The sequence below is a fragment of the Anomaloglossus baeobatrachus genome, chromosome 11, assembly GCF_048569485.1.
Source record: "Anomaloglossus baeobatrachus isolate aAnoBae1 chromosome 11, aAnoBae1.hap1, whole genome shotgun sequence".
Classification (NCBI taxonomy): domain Eukaryota; kingdom Metazoa; phylum Chordata; class Amphibia; order Anura; family Aromobatidae; genus Anomaloglossus; species Anomaloglossus baeobatrachus.
The window spans coordinates 25,516,226-25,536,052 of NC_134363.1; the positions used below are offsets into that span (position 1 = coordinate 25,516,226).

At 38.8% G+C, this 19,827-nt stretch overlaps 1 protein-coding gene across 1 annotated transcript; it reads right to left on the bottom strand.

Moving 5' to 3' along the window:
- Positions 1-15,787: 15,787 nt before the first annotated feature.
- Positions 15,788-18,213, bottom strand: LOC142256506 (formyl peptide receptor 2-like). The gene is made up of 2 exons (XM_075328230.1): positions 18,155-18,213; positions 15,788-16,772 (listed from the first exon to the last, which is right to left on the bottom strand). Exons 1-2 carry the CDS (start codon positions 18,211-18,213, stop codon positions 15,788-15,790), a joined length of 1,044 nt encoding a protein of 347 aa, XP_075184345.1.
- Between the last annotated feature and the right edge of the window lie 1,614 nt (positions 18,214-19,827).

The window sequence follows — 19,827 nt, forward strand, 5'->3', positions numbered from 1 at the left end:
TAAGGAAACAAGCAGAAGTCAGAACACCAGAATCACAAAACAGAACAGGGCGGGAATGGAGCCAGAATTTCACAACTATCTCTGGCAGTGGTCAGCAGACAGGAGGGGAATTAGGAATGGTGCGGTGTCTTCCCATTGGTTGTAGCTGAATCATGATAACTTCAGCTTTAAGACACACGCCACAAACAGTTAGCCAGTGGTACTGCGGATCCCAAGGAAACCCAGCCCAGTGGATGAGCGGAGCCTGCACCCACCGGTGCCGTTGGCTTCGACTCCTCTCCCATCACCAGCACTATCCACGGCAGGAACACGGCCTCACCTGGTGATCGGATTAGAAGTCACTGGAGCGGACTCCGGTGGTGACGTAACAATTTCTTTTTGATTTTCTATCATCATATAGAGTGACTCAGAGACCTGCTGCACACATCGTGAATACAGACGCCGCCAGTCAAAGTGGTCGCCATTGGTTATTAGTTATACTCTGTGATGATAAGAAGGCAGTATTTTTTGATAGTTATGGGTTATCACCAGTCACTGTACTTTTTCCCACCGAGTTTGAAAGCTTCTTAAACATAAACACTGAATTATACTGTTATCAAACCCCTCAATTACAGAAAATGTATAGTAGTGCCTGTGGCCAGAATGAGTTTTTGTTTTATACCATATAGTGTGGGATATGCCACTCAATACGATATTACAGTGCTTTATTACTAATTTAAAAAAAAAAAATGTTATTATAGTGGTTGATTTTGTAAATTCCATTTTATATAAACATTCAAGCAGTGCAGGACGTCTTCATAAGCAAGTCTGTATACCTCTTTGCAACCGCTGATGTGTCCGCTCTTTTAGTTATGGGTATAAGCAGGATAAATACATACTGATAGGGATCATGTTGTATACTTACATTGCTGTGAGCTGCACCGAGTCTTCGGAGAGAGGCGGCATATAAGTAACAATAAATAAATAAAGGGAGATAACCAGACTCTAAAACAGTATTGTAGGGTCATCAGTATAGCTTTACACAACATGTTATAAGATTCTATAAGCAGAAATGTTGTGAAATGTGAGTTGTAGTGCTCTATGGTATTCTGTAATTGTATGGAATTGATCTGTGACTGAATCATTGTAAAATGAAATTGATTTTTGGTTTTAATAAACCTTTTTAAACTTATAATGTGTCTGTCTATCATTTTTAAAAAGAGTATAAAACACATACTGTATGCTCTGGAGTTATAAAAGCTGATTAATAGTGTTAGGGCCAGGTGGACGGGCAGACCCAGGAGGTGGATCCACTGGGCTGAACACCTCACCGAAGGCAAGGTGCCCGGTAGCCGGAGCACTACGGGTAGCAGGACAGTCCATTCAGAGGAGTGGAGTGTAGAAGTCCCTGGGACCACGGAGTCACTGAAGGTAGTCCGGGTGACGGAGCTCAGGTTCGGAGGCCGAGATGACGTCAGGCAGAGTTTGGAACCGACGGAGAGGGAAGACGGGTCACCACAGGGATCGGAGATGGTATGAACTGACGGGATGGCAGACAGTCACCGTTCGGGGTTCGGGTATCGTCAGGACCGGTTGGCGAGGCAGGAGCGGCTCTACGAGAGAGATAGGTAAGTATACCACAAAACACAAAGAGACCTGACTCCTAGCTTAGCAAAACACGAAGGCCCTGCCCACTTGGAAAAGAACCCCCTATATACCCTGTACCTGCCTCTTCAATATCCTGTTGGAGGACGCTGGCCCTTTAAGAAAAGGTCAATGACCGCACGCGCGCCCTAATGCGCATGCGCGAGGCCCGGGTGCCAAAAGCCAGAGCAGGGAGCGGTGAACAGGAGGCAGGAGAGCCGGGCTGAAGCAGAGCTGCCGACGGGCACCGGGAGCGGGGGCCGGGCCGCCTGGGGGCCGCAGGTGATGGGGCATGGAGGCTGTGGAGCGGGGGACGCCTGGCAGAGGAGCCGAGGAGCAAGGCAGGGGAGCCGGGGAGCGTGGCAGGGGACCCGGGAAGCGTGACAAATAGCAGGGCAGTGGGTAATAGTATAATTTGTCATATACCTAATATGACACCAAAAAATTATGTGCAAGCCAAGTAGTAAAAATATATAATTTTATTACATTAAATATCCAAAATACATAAACAATGGATCAGCCCAGAAGGACGGATGATATAATGGGAGGCATAAGGCACTTGTTATAGAGTACCGGATAATCCAAAAACAGGTAATGCATATTAGATTATGAGCAGTCAATTCGGCTACTGCCCCATAGAGTGACTATAATAATTATAGATATATCTGTATATAATCTACGGGACAGCAACCAAAAGCAGCATAAATGACAAATTGTATAAAAAGCAATTACCAATAAATCCGGGAAAGTAATAGTGTCTCAGCCGCCCACCAACACACTGACGCGCGTTTCGCACCCCCAAGGTGCTTCGTCCAGGAGTGATCAGCAATAGGCATGTTGCCCTCTTTATAGGTATAAGGATCCTCGTAAAGTTGAATCCGGTGTGCAGGGTCCTGATGTAATGTCCGGTGGCCGCCCCAGTTACCATAGTAATATATAAACAGACCTTGTTCACCATGGGCTAGTTCCGTAACGTCATTTCCGGATGCGCCCGATCACATGAGTCAAATCACCACAGAAATGGAAGTCACATCCGGACGGGCAAAAAAACGTCACCCGCGTCTCCAAAGCATCCATAGCAACGCATGTGTACATCTCGTGGGGGCTTTCAAGGTACATACGTAATATCCGGAATCACCATAGAAACAGAAGTCACATCCGGACAGGCGGAAACACGTCACCCGCGCTTCCAAAGCATCCATAGTAACGCATGTGTACGTCTGGTGAGGGCTTTCTAGGCACATACGTAATATCCGGACTACATCCCGGTCTCCATAGTGATATGTAAACAGACAGATATGTGTATACCGAGAGACACATACATAGCATCATCTCTAGATCTATCAACAAATCAATGCGAATCACCATAAGGACTCAGGATGCATCCGAACAGTACCCCAACCTCTATCCTGACAATTTTCGCACTATACATCACACAGAGGCACATTTAATACTTTAGAATCAGAGAGTAACAGTAAATATATCCTAAAATTAGGGCCAAATACACATGTATAGATATGAACAGATATACACAGTTTCCCATATAAAAAAACACCTGAATATAATTAACCACCATAAAAGCTCATTATATTACATATTGTGTGTAATATATAAATAAATAAATAAATCACTCTACACAATAATAAATATGTGAATAAATAATAAAAAATGAACCTCCAAATCATCAATAGATATACATATTTGTGTGTAACCCTTTATCCTAATTATTATGGTACTCAATATATATATATGTGTAAAATCAACAAAACACAAATCACATATGATGAAAGCCATGTATCAAACAATTCAAAATATAATAGAACATGCCAACGGCACCCGCCCGAAAAAAATTTTTTCGGACGGATACCGGGACATGTTGTTAAAAAAAGTGTAAAATATTTAATATATTAATGTCATAATTCAAATATATGTACTGTGTAAAAAATATATATATATATATATTATTTTTATTTAATTTTTATATATTCTGTAATAAACAGGAAAAAAGTGAAAATTGGAAAAGAAAAGAAAACTCCCAGTGAAACCCAGAATGTGAGAGAAAAGGTGCAACCGTGTGAAGAATGACCAAGACAGTACCTAAGAGATGAAAAAAATAATACATGTGATTAATATCAGACCAACATCATACTCATATTAGAATAAGTGCACTCAATATATAGTGATTTTTTTAAAAAAATGAATAAATATCCGTGTATACTAAATATAACACTGTGAATAATATAAAAATATATATATGACAATCTGCACATATCTAAAAATACATCTAGAAACCTACATAAAAACATAATACAATATTATCCCACAGTACATAACATCAAAAATATGCCGTACTGTTTTTTTAGGCAATGTATGTACACAAAGACATCCAGAACAATAATAATATCTGAACCCCCCCTACAAAGGATTTTAATCAACACCAGTAATACCCTAACAAGTGCCACATGCGACCCCTAAAAACCATCGTACCAAGACATATGGGACATAATATGTACAAAAGAGAGGCGCAACCGGATAACAATTAATTCCGAGGACCCTAAAAAAAAGAGAGACAACCAAAATCAGACACCACGTCCAAAACAAGATAAAAATGATAAAAGTACTTATTTAAAAAATATATATATAGAAATATATTTACAAAATTAAAAAGCCAGAAAAACCGCACTGAATATTTAATTAGGAAGAAAGGAAACAAAGCTATTATGGTCATTCAAACCATTTGGTGTGAGAGTGTTCAATTTGTAGATCCACATAGTCTCCCTCTGGGCCAAAAGTCTCTTCCAGTTACCACCCCTCACACCAATCAAAATCCTATCTATACCCTTAGCTTGAAAAAGGGAGCTGTCACATCCATGTTTTAGCTTGAAATGGCGTGGAATAGTTTTTAATTTATTCATGTCTTCTTCTTGTTTGGCATTATCAATATCGAGCACATGCTCTCGAATACGACGTCTTAGTTCACGAGATGTCATGCCCACATATGTAAGACCACAGGGGCATGTTGCCTGGTAAATAACTGCTCTTGTTGTGCAGTTGATACTATGTGTGATTTTATATGTTTTTTCATGATTGGAGTCCTCAAAGGTTTGGCTATTGCATATATTTGGGCATGCTACGCATTTGCCACATGATGTACAACCCCATTTCGGGCCTTTGACCCCAAAAATGGTGTTTGATGATTTGTTATCATAGTGGCTTCTTACAAGTGTATCACGGAGATTTTTTGATTTTCTGTATGTGATTGCTGGGTACTGATGTATATGGCCCGCAAGGGTTTTATCCAACAATAAAATGGACCAATGTTTGTCCAAGATTTTTTTAAAATCATCACTCCGAGAGCTGAAATCCATTATACATCGTACCTTTGATGAATCATGCTTGTATTCATTCTTTCTCTTGTATTGGAGTAAATCCGTCCTTTTCTTTACACTTGCACCTTCATATGCTTTGCAAATAGTTTTCTTGTTGTAGCCCCGGTCTCTAAAACGAGAGCATAAATCTTCAGCCTGTTTTTCAAAAAGAAAATTGCTAGAACAAATCCTTTTTGCTCGCAAGAACTGCCCCTTTGGGATATTTCTAATCAGATGTTTTGGATGCTGAGAAGTGGCATGTAGGACTGCGTTAGCTGATGTACTTTTCCTATAGAGGTCAGTTTGGATATAACCAAATTCATCAGTCTGAATTAAAATATCCAGAAATTCGATCTTTTTTTGGCTATAACTATATGTAAGCCGAATATTAATGTTGTTACTGTTGAGTTCTTGTATAAAGGCTTCCAATTCCCCAATAGACCCCTGCCATATCATCAGTACATCATCGATGTACCTACACCAAAAAATCACTTTTTCACTCAGTATGGTGGCCTCTGTTTGAAAAATCCGTCGTTCCCACAGCCCCAGGAACAAATTAGCATACGAGGGCGCACAAGACGCCCCCATTGCTGTGCCCTGGAGCTGTAGGAAAAACATGCCTTTAAACAAGAAAAAATTGTGACTTAGTATGAAACCCAATGCCTTTATGAGGAAATTACAGAGGTGGGTATCTAGTCCACTTGACTTAAGAAAAAATTCCGTGGCTGTAATCCCATCCTTATGTCTAATAGACGTATAGAGTGACTCGACATCGCATGTGACGAGCCACATATCATCTTCTATCTGTACCCCATCTAACTTACGGAGGGCATCGGTGGTATCCCTAATATAGGAGGGAAGATTTTCCACCAGGGGCTTAAGATGGTAATCCACAAATCCACATAACGGTTCACAAAGGCTATTAATGCCTGCAACGATAGGCCTCCCTGGTGGTGTAATTGGATCTTTGTGAATCTTTGGTAATAGATATATACTTGCCACAGTTGGTTCCTTGATCCATAGACCATCCTTTTGTTTGTTTGATAGAACACCATCCTCCATTGCCTCAAAAAGAAGGGAATCCAGCTCCTGTTGATATTTGGATAGAGGGTTGAAAGTTAACTTTTTATAGCAAACATCGTCTTTGAGTTGTTTAAACATCTCTTTCTCATACTGGCTCGTAGGCCATATAACGACATTTCCCCCTTTGTCTGAGGGTTTAATAACCACCCCTTTAAGTTGCGAAAGTTCTTTTAAGGCCTGCCGTTCCTCCTGTTTCAAATTATCATTCTTGATAGATCTCGGAATCCTCTCTAAATCTCTGGATACTAGCTTAACAAAAAGTTCGATTTCGGGGAACAGAGAGATTGAGGGAAATTTTTTAGATTTGGGAAGTAAATGTTGAGGAAAATTACCTTTACTCCCTGTCTCTGATTCCTCTGCCAGTTCTTCTAAGACTTGTAAAGCTTCCCTTTCTGTAGTAGAGGAGAATGTATCATTTCTATCCTTAACAGAAAAAAACTTTTTAAAAGTCAGTTTTCTTGCGAACAATAGAATATCTTTGTAAGCCAGAAAATGATTAAACTCAGAAGAAGGAGAAAAAGACAGCCCTTTCTGTAACACAGCAATCTGATGAGTTGTAAGTAAGATATCAGACAAATTAATTACCTTCAGAGAATTATTATTTGATGTGGATTCTCCATGGATAGAATGTTTACGTTTCTGACCATATTGGAACCGAGTGTTATCTGCAGGTCCTGAATGGAAACGTTCCGTATGTAATGAAGTAGTGCTCGAGGCGACACTAGAAGTGTCGCTCATAGCAGTATTATTTGTTTCCATCCGATTCTTATGGTTCCATCTAAACATCTTTCCTTGTTCTCTGTCCTGTGTGTCCCGTTGGAACTTTTTAGTTTTAGTTGTGGAGATTTGTTTCTCCCATTCATTTGAGCAGCTCTCCATTTCTTTATTGAAGGATTCTAATTCCTCTGTAGTACATTCGTGCTGCAATTTTTTATGAATCTCATCAATTTCAACACTCAGACCGTCCAAGGTCCTTCCATCAAGTTCAACCAGTAAGTTCATGAATGTTTTAGAGCATGTGGTACATGCTGTCTCCCACTTCTTACGGAACTCATCATCACTGATTGTAAACGAGGGAAAAACCTGGACTCTGAGTCCACGTGGTACCAAATCTTGGCTAATATAGTTCTCAAGGGACACTTTATTCCACCAAAGCCTAGTACGGCGATTTAGTAGTTTCTTAAAATTCCTTTTCAGTGCGGTTTTCTGGACTGAATCCTGTTCCTGGGCGTTACCATTGGAAAAAACATTTTTAATTTTTGCAGACCATGTAATTTCTCTGCTACGGTAATCCATTTATATATGTGGAAATTCTGTAAAAACAGAAAAATAACCAATAACACCAACCAAACCACAGTATATATATATATATGGAGGCTTAATTGCACCAACAACGATTATGACACCAAAAAATTATGTGCAAGCCAAGTAGTAAAAATATATAATTTTATTACATTAAATATCCAAAATACATAAACAATGGATCAGCCCAGAAGGACGGATGATATAATGGGAGGCATAAGGCACTTGTTATAGAGTACCGGATAATCCAAAAACAGGTAATGCATATTAGATTATGAGCAGTCAATTCGGCTACTGCCCCATAGAGTGACTATAATAATTATAGATATATCTGTATATAATCTACGGGACAGCAACCAAAAGCAGCATAAATGACAAATTGTATAAAAAGCAATTACCAATAAATCCGGGAAAGTAATAGTGTCTCAGCCGCCCACCAACACACTGACGCGCGTTTCGCACCCCCAAGGTGCTTCGTCCAGGAGTGATCAGCAATAGGCATGTTGCCCTCTTTATAGGTATAAGGATCCTCGTAAAGTTGAATCCGGTGTGCAGGGTCCTGATGAAATGTCCGGTGGCCGCCCCAGTTACCATAGTAATATATAAACAGACCTTGTTCACCATGGGCTAGTTCCGTAACGTCATTTCCGGATGCGCCCGATCACATGAGTCAAATCACCACAGAAATGGAAGTCACATCCGGACGGGCAAAAAAACGTCACCCGCGTCTCCAAAGCATCCATAGCAACGCATGTGTACATCTCGTGGGGGCTTTCAAGGTACATACGTAATATCCGGAATCACCATAGAAACAGAAGTCACATCCGGACAGGCGGAAACACGTCACCCGCGCTTCCAAAGCATCCATAGTAACGCATGTGTACGTCTGGTGAGGGCTTTCTAGGCACATACGTAATATCCGGACTACATCCCGGTCTCCATAGTGATATGTAAACAGACAGATATGTGTATACCGAGAGACACATACATAGCATCATCTCTAGATCTATCAACAAATCAATGCGAATCACCATAAGGACTCAGGATGCATCCGAACAGTACCCCAACCTCTATCCTGACAATTTTCGCACTATACATCACACAGAGGCACATTTAATACTTTAGAATCAGAGAGTAACAGTAAATATATCCTAAAATTAGGGCCAAATACACATGTATAGATATGAACAGATATACACAGTTTCCCATATAAAAAAAATGTAAATAAGTACTTTTATCATTTTTATCTTGTTTTGGACGTGGTGTCTGATTTTGGTTGTCTCTCTTTTTTTTAGGGTCCTCGGAATTAATTGTTATCCGGTTGCGCCTCTCTTTTGTACATATTATGTCCCATATGTCTTGGTACGATGGTTTTTAGGGGTCGCATGTGGCACTTGTTAGGGTATTACTGGTGTTGATTAAAATCCTTTGTAGGGGGGGTTCAGATATTATTATGGTTCTGGATGTCTTTGTGTACATACATTGCCTAAAAAAACAGTACGGCATATTTTTGATGTTATGTACTGTGGGATAATATTGTATTATGTTTTTATGTAGGTTTCTAGATGTATTTTTAGATATGTGCAGATTGTCATATATATATTTTTATATTATTCACAGTGTTATATTTAGTATACACGGATATTTATTCATTTTTTTAAAAAAATCACTATATATTGAGTGCACTTATTCTAATATGAGTATGATGTTGGTCTGATATTAATCACATGTATTATTTTTTTCATCTCTTAGGTACTGTCTTGGTCATTCTTCACACGGTTGCACCTTTTCTCTCACATTCTGGGTTTCACTGGGAGTTTTCTTTTCTTTTCCAATTTTCACTTTTTTCCTGTTTATTACAGAATATATAAAAATTAAATAAAAATAATATATATATATATATATTTTTTACACAGTACATATATTTGAATTATGACATTAATATATTAAATATTTTACACTTTTTTTAACAACATGTCCCGGTATCCGTCCGAAAATTTTTTTTTCGGGCGGGTGCCGTTGGCATGTTCTATTATATTTTGAATTGTTTGATACATGGCTTTCATCATATGTGATTTGTGTTTTGTTGATTTTACACATATATATATATTGAGTACCATAATAATTAGGATAAAGGGTTACACACAAATATGTATATCTATTGATGATTTGGAGGTTCATTTTTTATTATTTATTCACATATTTATTATTGTGTAGAGTGATTTATTTATTTATTTATATATTACACACAATATGTAATATAATGAGCTTTTATGGTGGTTAATTATATTCAGGTGTTTTTTTATATGGGAAACTGTGTATATCTGTTCATATCTATACATGTGTATTTGGCCCTAATTTTAGGATATATTTACTGTTACTCTCTGATTCTAAAGTATTAAATGTGCCTCTGTGTGATGTATAGTGCGAAAATTGTCAGGATAGAGGTTGGGGTACTGTTCGGATGCATCCTGAGTCCTTATGGTGATTCGCATTGATTTGTTGATAGATCTAGAGATGATGCTATGTATGTGTCTCTCGGTATACACATATCTGTCTGTTTACATATCACTATGGAGACCGGGATGTAGTCCGGATATTACGTATGTGCCTAGAAAGCCCTCACCAGACGTACACATGCGTTACTATGGATGCTTTGGAAGCGCGGGTGACGTGTTTCCGCCTGTCCGGATGTGACTTCTGTTTCTATGGTGATTCCGGATATTACGTATGTACCTTGAAAGCCCCCACGAGATGTACACATGCGTTGCTATGGATGCTTTGGAGACGCGGGTGACGTTTTTTTTGCCCGTCCGGATGTGACTTCCATTTCTGTGGTGATTTGACTCATGTGATCGGGCGCATCCGGAAATGACGTTACGGAACTAGCCCATGGTGAACAAGGTCTGTTTATATATTACTATGGTAACTGGGGCGGCCACCGGACATTACATCAGGACCCTGCACACCGGATTCAACTTTACGAGGATCCTTATACCTATAAAGAGGGCAACATGCCTATTGCTGATCACTCCTGGACGAAGCACCTTGGGGGTGCGAAACGCGCGTCAGTGTGTTGGTGGGCGGCTGAGACACTATTACTTTCCCGGATTTATTGGTAATTGCTTTTTATACAATTTGTCATTTATGCTGCTTTTGGTTGCTGTCCCGTAGATTATATACAGATATATCTATAATTATTATAGTCACTCTATGGGGCAGTAGCCGAATTGACTGCTCATAATCTAATATGCATTACCTGTTTTTGGATTATCCGGTACTCTATAACAAGTGCCTTATGCCTCCCATTATATCATCCGTCCTTCTGGGCTGATCCATTGTTTATGTATTTTGGATATTTAATGTAATAAAATTATATATTTTTACTACTTGGCTTGCACATAATTTTTTGGTGTCATAATCGTTGTTGGTGCAATTAAGCCTCCATATATATATATATACTGTGGTTTGGTTGGTGTTATATACCTAATATGCCCAATGAAAATCAAATAATTGAACAATATGTTCATATAAATAATATGCCCAATCAATAGAAATCTGTTTACATCAGTAGTTATAAATGGGCAGTTTTTACCAGTCTCATGATGTAGTGCATGTAATCACAGTGTAAATGCAGAGATCTATCAGTAAAATGCTGCCAGCTGTAATTGCCTCTTGGTAAGGCACCATCGAGTGTGCGTATATTATAAGTCAATTTCCATCAATATTTGTATATAGGTGATCTCAAGTATATCCCCACAGCAATATATATATATATATATATATATATATATATATATATATATATATATATATATATATAAAGATCATCCAATATAAGAAAAGAAAAAAGAATATTGCACTCACCATTTTTTTTTGCTGTGCAGGGTGCAGTTTATTCAATGGTGGAGGTTACATGTGTGGAGAGGGCTGGTAGGGGAGGGAGTTCATGCTGTACGTGGCAGACGACCAGCTGAAGCACCGGACAGGTGCGAAACGGCCGTCGTCTGCCACGTACGGCGTGTACTCCCTCCCCTACCAGCCCTCTCCACACATGTAACCTCCACCATTGAATAAACTGCACCCTGCACTGCAAAAAAACAGTGAGTGCAATATTCTTTTTTTCTTTTCTTATATTGGATGACAATTGATCTTCATATATATGCAACCCGGTTTTGCACTGATTCTAGCCTTTGGGCAAGAGACTCTTTTCTTAATGGACACAGTGCATGCTGAGTAGTGCCCTGGATTTCCCTCCTTACATATATATAAAAGAGACCTACTCATCGTATTCAGATAGGAAATAGATAGAAGGCCAGACACATGTGCACCAAACAGAACCCCAACGTACTTTTCCCATTTGTAGTCAAGATGCTTCATCTGGGGAAGAGAACTCATCATAGTTTGAAATGTCTATCACTGTATTATCGAAATGGCTTCTTGCACTGACGTAGGTGTAAGTTATTTAAGGAGTATGCTCTATGTCAGATAATAGGTGGGAACCTGATGAAGCTCATTGTGTAGCGAAACAGCTGTCATCTGCTGGATTTTAATGTTTGAGAAATAAAGATTGTTCATTTACATTAGTGAGCGCCACTTGAATTTTCTTTGTTTATACGGTAATAAAGGACTTTACATTCTCGGAGAATAAACTCTCAATAATTCAGATTTCCAGGTAAAGTTCATGTGAATAGAAGAATCAATTATTAGCTTAATCTCTTTATTTTTAGTAATTATAACATCATTCAGAACATAATGCAGAATGGATATTGCATTCAAAAATATTTATAATTTTTACACTTTCAGGTTACAAAGTCGACTTTAACATTCATTGATGACTTTTTCATATTTGACTTTTATTTATTATCATATTTTTATAATTGCAACTTCTTTATACATTTAATACATTTTGCTCATTATATTCTGTTAGACATTAATAAAATACATTTCCGGTTACACAGATATAAGATTATATATGATAGAACATTATAGCACGAGAGCAAAAAGAATAAAATAATATATATATAAATACATAATATATTAATATATATAAAGAATGTATAGGTAATGTCATATTCTCATGGTGCAGGATACGTCTGACCTCCGGACCAACATCTACACTGGAGTTTGGGGTCCCCCGTCCTGTGAATAATGTATAAATATCTGAGATGATATTATCTCTAGAAGAAACACAACTGTGAGGAATAAGATTAATCTCCAGAGACATTACAATGCCACATTACTACAATGCGAGAGACCATTATTATTTCTCTTTTTGTGATATAACATTGTTATTATTGGAGCAGAGTGAAATACGTCGCACATTTACTCCTGTAACTTCTATATCAGCAAATACTGCTCAGGTTACAGATATAAGATTATTAGTAATTAGTGACATCAGTGATAGAAAGATACAAGAATACACTGGAGTAATATTCTCCGGGCACAGGACACATTCTACCTATTACACACATTTCTAGGCTGGATTTTATTTATTTATTTATTTATATATGAGTATATATATATATATATATATATATATATATATATATATATACACACTGTATATTTATATGTTATATGTACATATGTGGGATCTATGACTTTGGAATTTAGTGCAGTGAATCCTTTCCAGGTGACATGATTATGGGATGTCACTCGCCATCGCTGCCATATTGCTTCTCCTGAGAGGATCAGTCACTGTTTGAGCTTCAGAAGAGATTTTTCCAATATCCTGTAATACTATGTGATCGCAGTGCAAAGAATAAGTCATCACAGGGTCACATTATCTAGCGAAATCTAAAATAAAATAATAAAAAAAAAAGAATTATCTTTTTCCTTTTTAAAAATTGTGAAATTAAAACTAATCATAATAGACATTGTCACATCTGTTATCTCCATCAAGAACATTGGATTTTCTGTTTTTTAGTTTTTGTTTTTTTCCTCTCCTTCTTCAAAAAGTCAGAACTTTTTATTTTCCATCAATGAAACTTGTTTTTGTGGATAAAGATCTTTGTTATCTTGCTGAACGACTTCTAATTTTAGCTGACAACATAAATTGTAGAATTTTACGTAAAGGAAAAAAATTAAATGATATTGAATGGTATATTTAATATTTTTGAGGGTATTTTTTTTTGTGGTGATCGATATATAGCAAACAATGACCCAAAAACAGGATTCTCCAGATCAGAACAATTACATTGGTGGAAAATTTGATGTGAACCTTGTTATTCATGCGATGAGCTGACAATTTTATTGATAACATTTGGTGTAAATTGGACATTTCCGTCACTCATTACATTATTGGGAAAATAAGAGGAACAATTTCACGAGGATCTATAAAGGATCACAGAGGAAACACCGGGCGATGCTGGACTTAAAAGCTGAACTGAAGACAGAGGAAGAATTTATAAAACACATGGATACATGATAAGAAATAATACCGTATCTGGAGCGACGTCAGAGACCTCCGGCTGCCCACTACTTCTCCAGGACTGAGGGGGAACGTTTCTCTGCAATTCTGTAATACTTTATTCAGAGATTGGATAAAATGTAAAATTGTTCTCATTAAGAGAAGGGAACACCAAAAGCAATAGGGTCCTATCCAGCAGAGAATAATCCAGGAAAAGAGCAAGGGAATTGCTCACCTATTGGGGTTGTCTAACCCATAACTGATGAGGCAAAGTATGACATCTGCTGGAGAATGCTCTGGTAGGGAAATCCCACCATGGAAACTAAATGGTAGGAGGATAGGAGTAGTAGTTTCCACTGTTGGTAATTGAATCAAGAAATCCAGAGCTCGTATTCAGGATCGGATAAGGACAACCTGATGAAGAAGCTTTTAAGCATCGAAACGTGTAGAGAATAAACTGCATTGTCCTATCCTGAATACAGTCTCCGGATTTCTTGATTCCATTACCAGAGAACAATAGAGAAGGGGTTTTATGCCGCGCTGTTCATCAGGAAGGAGGACAAAGAGATGGTCAATGTTCCTTTATTGTAGCTTGTTGTCTACGCGTTTCAGGAGCTCTGCTCCCTTCATCAGGACATACAGTACAAAAAAAACATATGAGATATGTTTTTTTTGTACTGTATGTCCTGATGAAGGGAGCAGAGCTCCTGAAACGCGTAGACAACAAGCTACAATAAAGGAACATTGACCATCTCTTTGTCCTCCTTCCTGATGAACAGCGCGGCATAAAACCCCTTCTCTATTGTTCTCTGTTATCAACCACGGGGGCTGCAGCAGACTTCATCTCTACAAAATAAGCTTTTATAGTAGTTGTGACTGTCACAACTACTGAAGGTGAGTGCATTCCCTTTAATTTTTTCCCGGATATATACCGGGTAAGACCCTATTGCGCTTTTTCTTTCCACAGTTTATTTCGCTTTGATTCCATTACCAGCAGAGCAGACTACTACCCCTATCCTCCTCCTATTACTAGTTCTCATTAACCCCTTTATGACTTTGTATGTACTGGTACATCCAAAGTGAATGCTGGCTCAAAAATGATATTAGTGAAAAAAATCAGATATTCCTCATAAAATAAGTAATCACTGCCCCAGATCCCGAAAAGTGAGAACATTACTGGTCTTGGAAAATAATGACAAATGCCGCATTATTTTTTGGGGGGTAAAATTTCTATATTTATATGACCAATTCTATAAAAAATCCATACATGTTTGATATCTCCGAGCTTGTACTGACTTGGGGAATCATTGCCTGATTAGTTTTACTACATAGTGAACATGGTAAATAATAATAAAAAAACAAATGTATAATTGCACTTTTTTTTCAGCACAATTTTTACCCATTTTCCAGTACACTATATGGTAAAATGAATGGAGACATTCAAAAGTACAGCTCGTCCCATATAAAACAAGCCCTCATATGGCCGTATTGACACAAAATTAAAAAGACATGGCTCTTGGAAGAAGAGGAGGCAAAAATAAAAGTGAAAAAGAGGAAAAAGGTGAGACCGTGAAGGGGTTAAATTCAAGTGAATTCATGGAAATTTGACACTAATTCCATCCCCCGTAGATCGATCCGCTCATCTGTAGTCACCATAGATGTAATGTCCGGGGGAATCGCACTGCCGGGTAACAATACAGTAAAAACTAAACCCAAAGAAATATGGAGGAATTACAGATTTTGTTTTAACCATTTCACTTAATTTAAGATTTATTTTCACCCATTTTCAGCACATTATATGGCAAAATGAAGGATAACTTTAAAAATGAGAATTTATACTACAAAAAAAAACAATCCCTCATTAGGTTGTGAGGATGGAAAATAAAATGTTCTGGTTCTTGAAGGAGAGGAGAAAGGAAAGCAAGTGAAAAAAATTAAAAATGGACATATCTTCAAGGGGTTAATAGGTGTCACATACAGGAGATAGTAGGAATATATATTACACATCAGTAGAGCGAGTATTTCCCGCATCTTCTCCTTCTCTGCACAGGTCATTAGGATGTTCACTTAAGGCTCTTTCTACCCTGGCGGGGACGGATCTGAAGAAACCTTGTCGGAAACCCGGCCCCATAAACACATAAATGATTGGATTCATGCAGCTGTTAAGACAAGCCAGGGTGAAAAAAATGGTGTGTAATATCTGGTATTGAAAGTCATGTAAATCATAATACCCGAGTATCAGTGGCCAAATGTAATATGGAAACCAGCAGATGAAGAAACACGATATAACAGCGGTGATGATCCTGGAGGATCTCTGAGATCTCTGGGATCTCTTACTTTTTCTAATCTTGTAGAAGATGGTGACATAAGAGGTGACGATGATGAGAAAAGGGATTACACACATTGTAACTAATCTGATCAGCTGCATGGTCTCATCTGACTCTCGGTTATAAGGACTTAGATGTGTATAATATATACACCATTCACCTAGATAACCTATCCGGTTGTCATACATGCAAAGCAGTACACCCGCTACAATGAGGCTCAGCCCCCAGATGATCGCTGCAGAGATTCTCACCACATTACAGGTTCTATGGACTTTGGCCCAGAATGGCCACATGACGGACACCCAGCGGTCAATACTCATGGCCGTCAGGAGGAGAACACTGGTGGTCATGTTTATATTAAAGAGAATAATGTTCACTATGCAATGTGCAAATACTGAGAAAGGACTGTATGAGAAGAATGAGTAATATACAACCCACTCATGAATTCTCACAGGCAGAGACGCACAGCACAGGAAGTCCGCGATGGCCAGGTGGAGGAACCACACGGCACTGACTGTGTTCTTCATCCTGAATCCGGCAATCCAGATGACTAATCCATTACCGATAATCCCGAGAGCAAAAACAATGCTGAAAAGTGTAATTGACATCTTCTTTATAATACTTTCATAATAATGATGATCATTGTAATTGTCAGACCTGAGGAGACAGGATGGGGTAGATGTTAGGAAAGCTAATAATTTATGTTTTCATATATTTCTACCTTGCAGGGTTCACCATAGCAGAGAGTGTTGGGGGTAGAAGGGGAGATGCCCCCAATCCGGTCTTCTAGTAACTGTTCGGGGCTGCACGTCATCCAGGTGCCTCAGCTGCAATGTACCGTGAATACAATCCCTTGTGGTCTCATCACAATCTGTAATGTGCATCTGTGCTGAGACCGCAGGGGATGTGATACACGTTACAGCGATGCTGAAGCAGCCGGCGGCCCTGACCCTGCCCCAGCGGAGCTGACACTTTACATTACAGCTATGCAGAGGATATAAAGTATGCACAGAGGACCGGGAGTAACAATATATGATACCTTATCAACATGAAGCAAAAAACTGACAAGAAATTATAAACAATTAAAAAATGCACATAGGCTACAAGAAACCCATAAACAGGATTCCCATAATAACCCTAATCCTCTATGAACTGAGGAAACCCTCACATATAAAAGAAGCCAGGTAGAGAATGTAATTTACAATGGCTATTCAGTATAATTATGGGGTGAAGCTGCAATTCCTATGACCTTATATCCAGAGATCAGAGTGATACACAATGGCTCGTACTCGCAGATATTTCCATCCTTAACTTTCCCCAAAATGTAAGTATTCCATGGTCATACTGGGAACGTGTCAGGGGTAAAATGCTGCACAAACCACGGGCAGTAGAGCACAGCCGGCTGTATAATTACAGACAGGTATATATTTTTTTCTGACCCTCTCCAACATTTCAGATAAAGTCTAGTTACAAGACCATAGATTGGGACGAGTTTAGTCCAGAGCTGCCCCCTGGCCGGCAGAGCAGCTACAGATGATTGACAGGTTAGCCTTATTGTTATTTTAACCAGACAACCCATAAAAAAGAGAAAATCTAAAGCCCCTTAGGAAGGACATATACAGATGTGATGGACTTGTTCGGCTGTGGATATAGCAGATCTGGACATGTCTGCTGCTTTCTATAGGATCTTTTCATAAAATAATGTGTGCTGTACCCCTGTGACTTCCAATAACTGAACCCAGTGAGAAAGTCTATGTCCGGCTCCGGTCACATCTGTGTTATTATATAGGAGCCACAATACAGAGCCGAATCCTCTGCTCCACAGACACCACTGACGCCTGATGGACGACACTGACGTGTAGAGGAGTTTGATGGGTTATCCAGAGTTTCCATTATTGTGGTAGGAATAATGGTGCTGCAGTTGGAGCTGATTTATCCCTATGAATATTGATGTAATCGGGGCGGAGGCTCGGATATAGATGTGAATGGAGTCTGCGCTGATATCTCAGAGAAATGAAGAATTAGGAATATAAACTTACTGGTAATTGTTGTCTAGAGTTGTATTATATGTGGTCAGATTATCATCACCAGAGGCCATTCTGAGGGTTTACCTACAAGAAAAAGAAATAATAATAATAATAATAGTAATAATGATACAGTCATAGTTACATAGTTACATAGTTACTTAGGTTGAAAAAAGACCTCGGTCCATCTAGTTCAACCTTCCTCCACCAGTTCTACATTTAGTCACTAAGTCATTTATAACCAACAATGTTGTGTGTAGTGAGGAAATCATCCAGCCCTTTTTTAAAAGCTGTTATAGTATCTGCCATTACTACCTCTTGTGGTAGTGTATTCCACAGTCTGACCACTCTAACTGTAAAGAACCCTTTCCTATTTAGGTTTCGGAATCGCTTTTCTTCCACTCGCAGTGAGTGCCCCCTGGTCCTTAGTACTGTCTTTGGAAGGAAAAAGTCATGTGCCAGTCCTTTATATTGACCACACATGTATTTATACATATAAATGAGATCTCCTCTGAGACGTCTTTTTTCTAAGCTAAACATATCTAACTTTTTCAACCTGTCATCATATGGGAGGCCTTCCATTCCTTGTAATAGTCTAGTTGCCCGCCTTTGAACTGACTCTAACTTCTGAATGTCCTTTTTAAAATGTGGAGCCCAAAACTGGATCCCGTATTCCAGATGTGGCCTTACAAGTGATTTATAGAGGGGTAACAATACGTTGGGATCACGGGATCTAATCTCTCTTTTTATACACCCTAAAATCTTGTTTGCTTTAGCAGCTGCTGCTTGACATTGAGTGCTGCTGCTCAGCTTATTTGTAATGAGAATACCCAAGTCCTTCTCCTGTTCTGTAGTCCCGAGTTTACTTCCATTTAATGTATACGCAGCTATAGGATTACTCCGTCCTAGGTGCATTACTTTACATTTATCAACATTAAATCTCATTTGCCAAGTATCTGCCCATTCTGACATCTTATCCAGATCTTTTTGTAATATTGTACTATCCAGGTCAGTTTTTAATATCCTACATAGTTTGGTGTCATCGGCAAAGACTGACACTGTATTATCAATCCCATCCACAAGGTCATTAATAAAGAGAGTAAAAAGAATCGGTCCAAGCACAGATCCCTGCGGCACCCCACTGCTGACTATAGCCCATTTAGAGAATGTACCATTTATGACTACTCTTTGTTTCCTATCTTTTAGCCAATTCCTTACCCAGTTGCATATTGTGTCCCCTAGTCATTGCTTCTGGAGCTTTAGTATAAGGCTATTATGTGGTACAGTATCAAATGCCTTTGCAAAGTCCAAATAAATCACATCAGCTGCATTACCAATATCCAGGTTTGAACTTACCCCCTCATAGAACCCCAACAGGTTGGTTAGACACGACTTATCTTTCATGAATCCATGCTGTTTGTCAGTTATCATATTATTTTCTGCAATATATTTTTGCATGTCATCCCTTAAAATGCCCTCAAAAACTTTGCATACTACTGATGTCAGGCTTACTGGACGGTAGTTGCCTGGATCTACCCTCTTACCTTTCTTAAATATCGGTACCACATCAGCAATCCTCCAATCCTGAGGCACCAACCCTGTTACAAGTGAGTCTAAAAATATGAGATACAGCGGTCTGTCGATTACGGAGCTCAATTCCCTCAATATTCGTGGATGAATGCCATCTG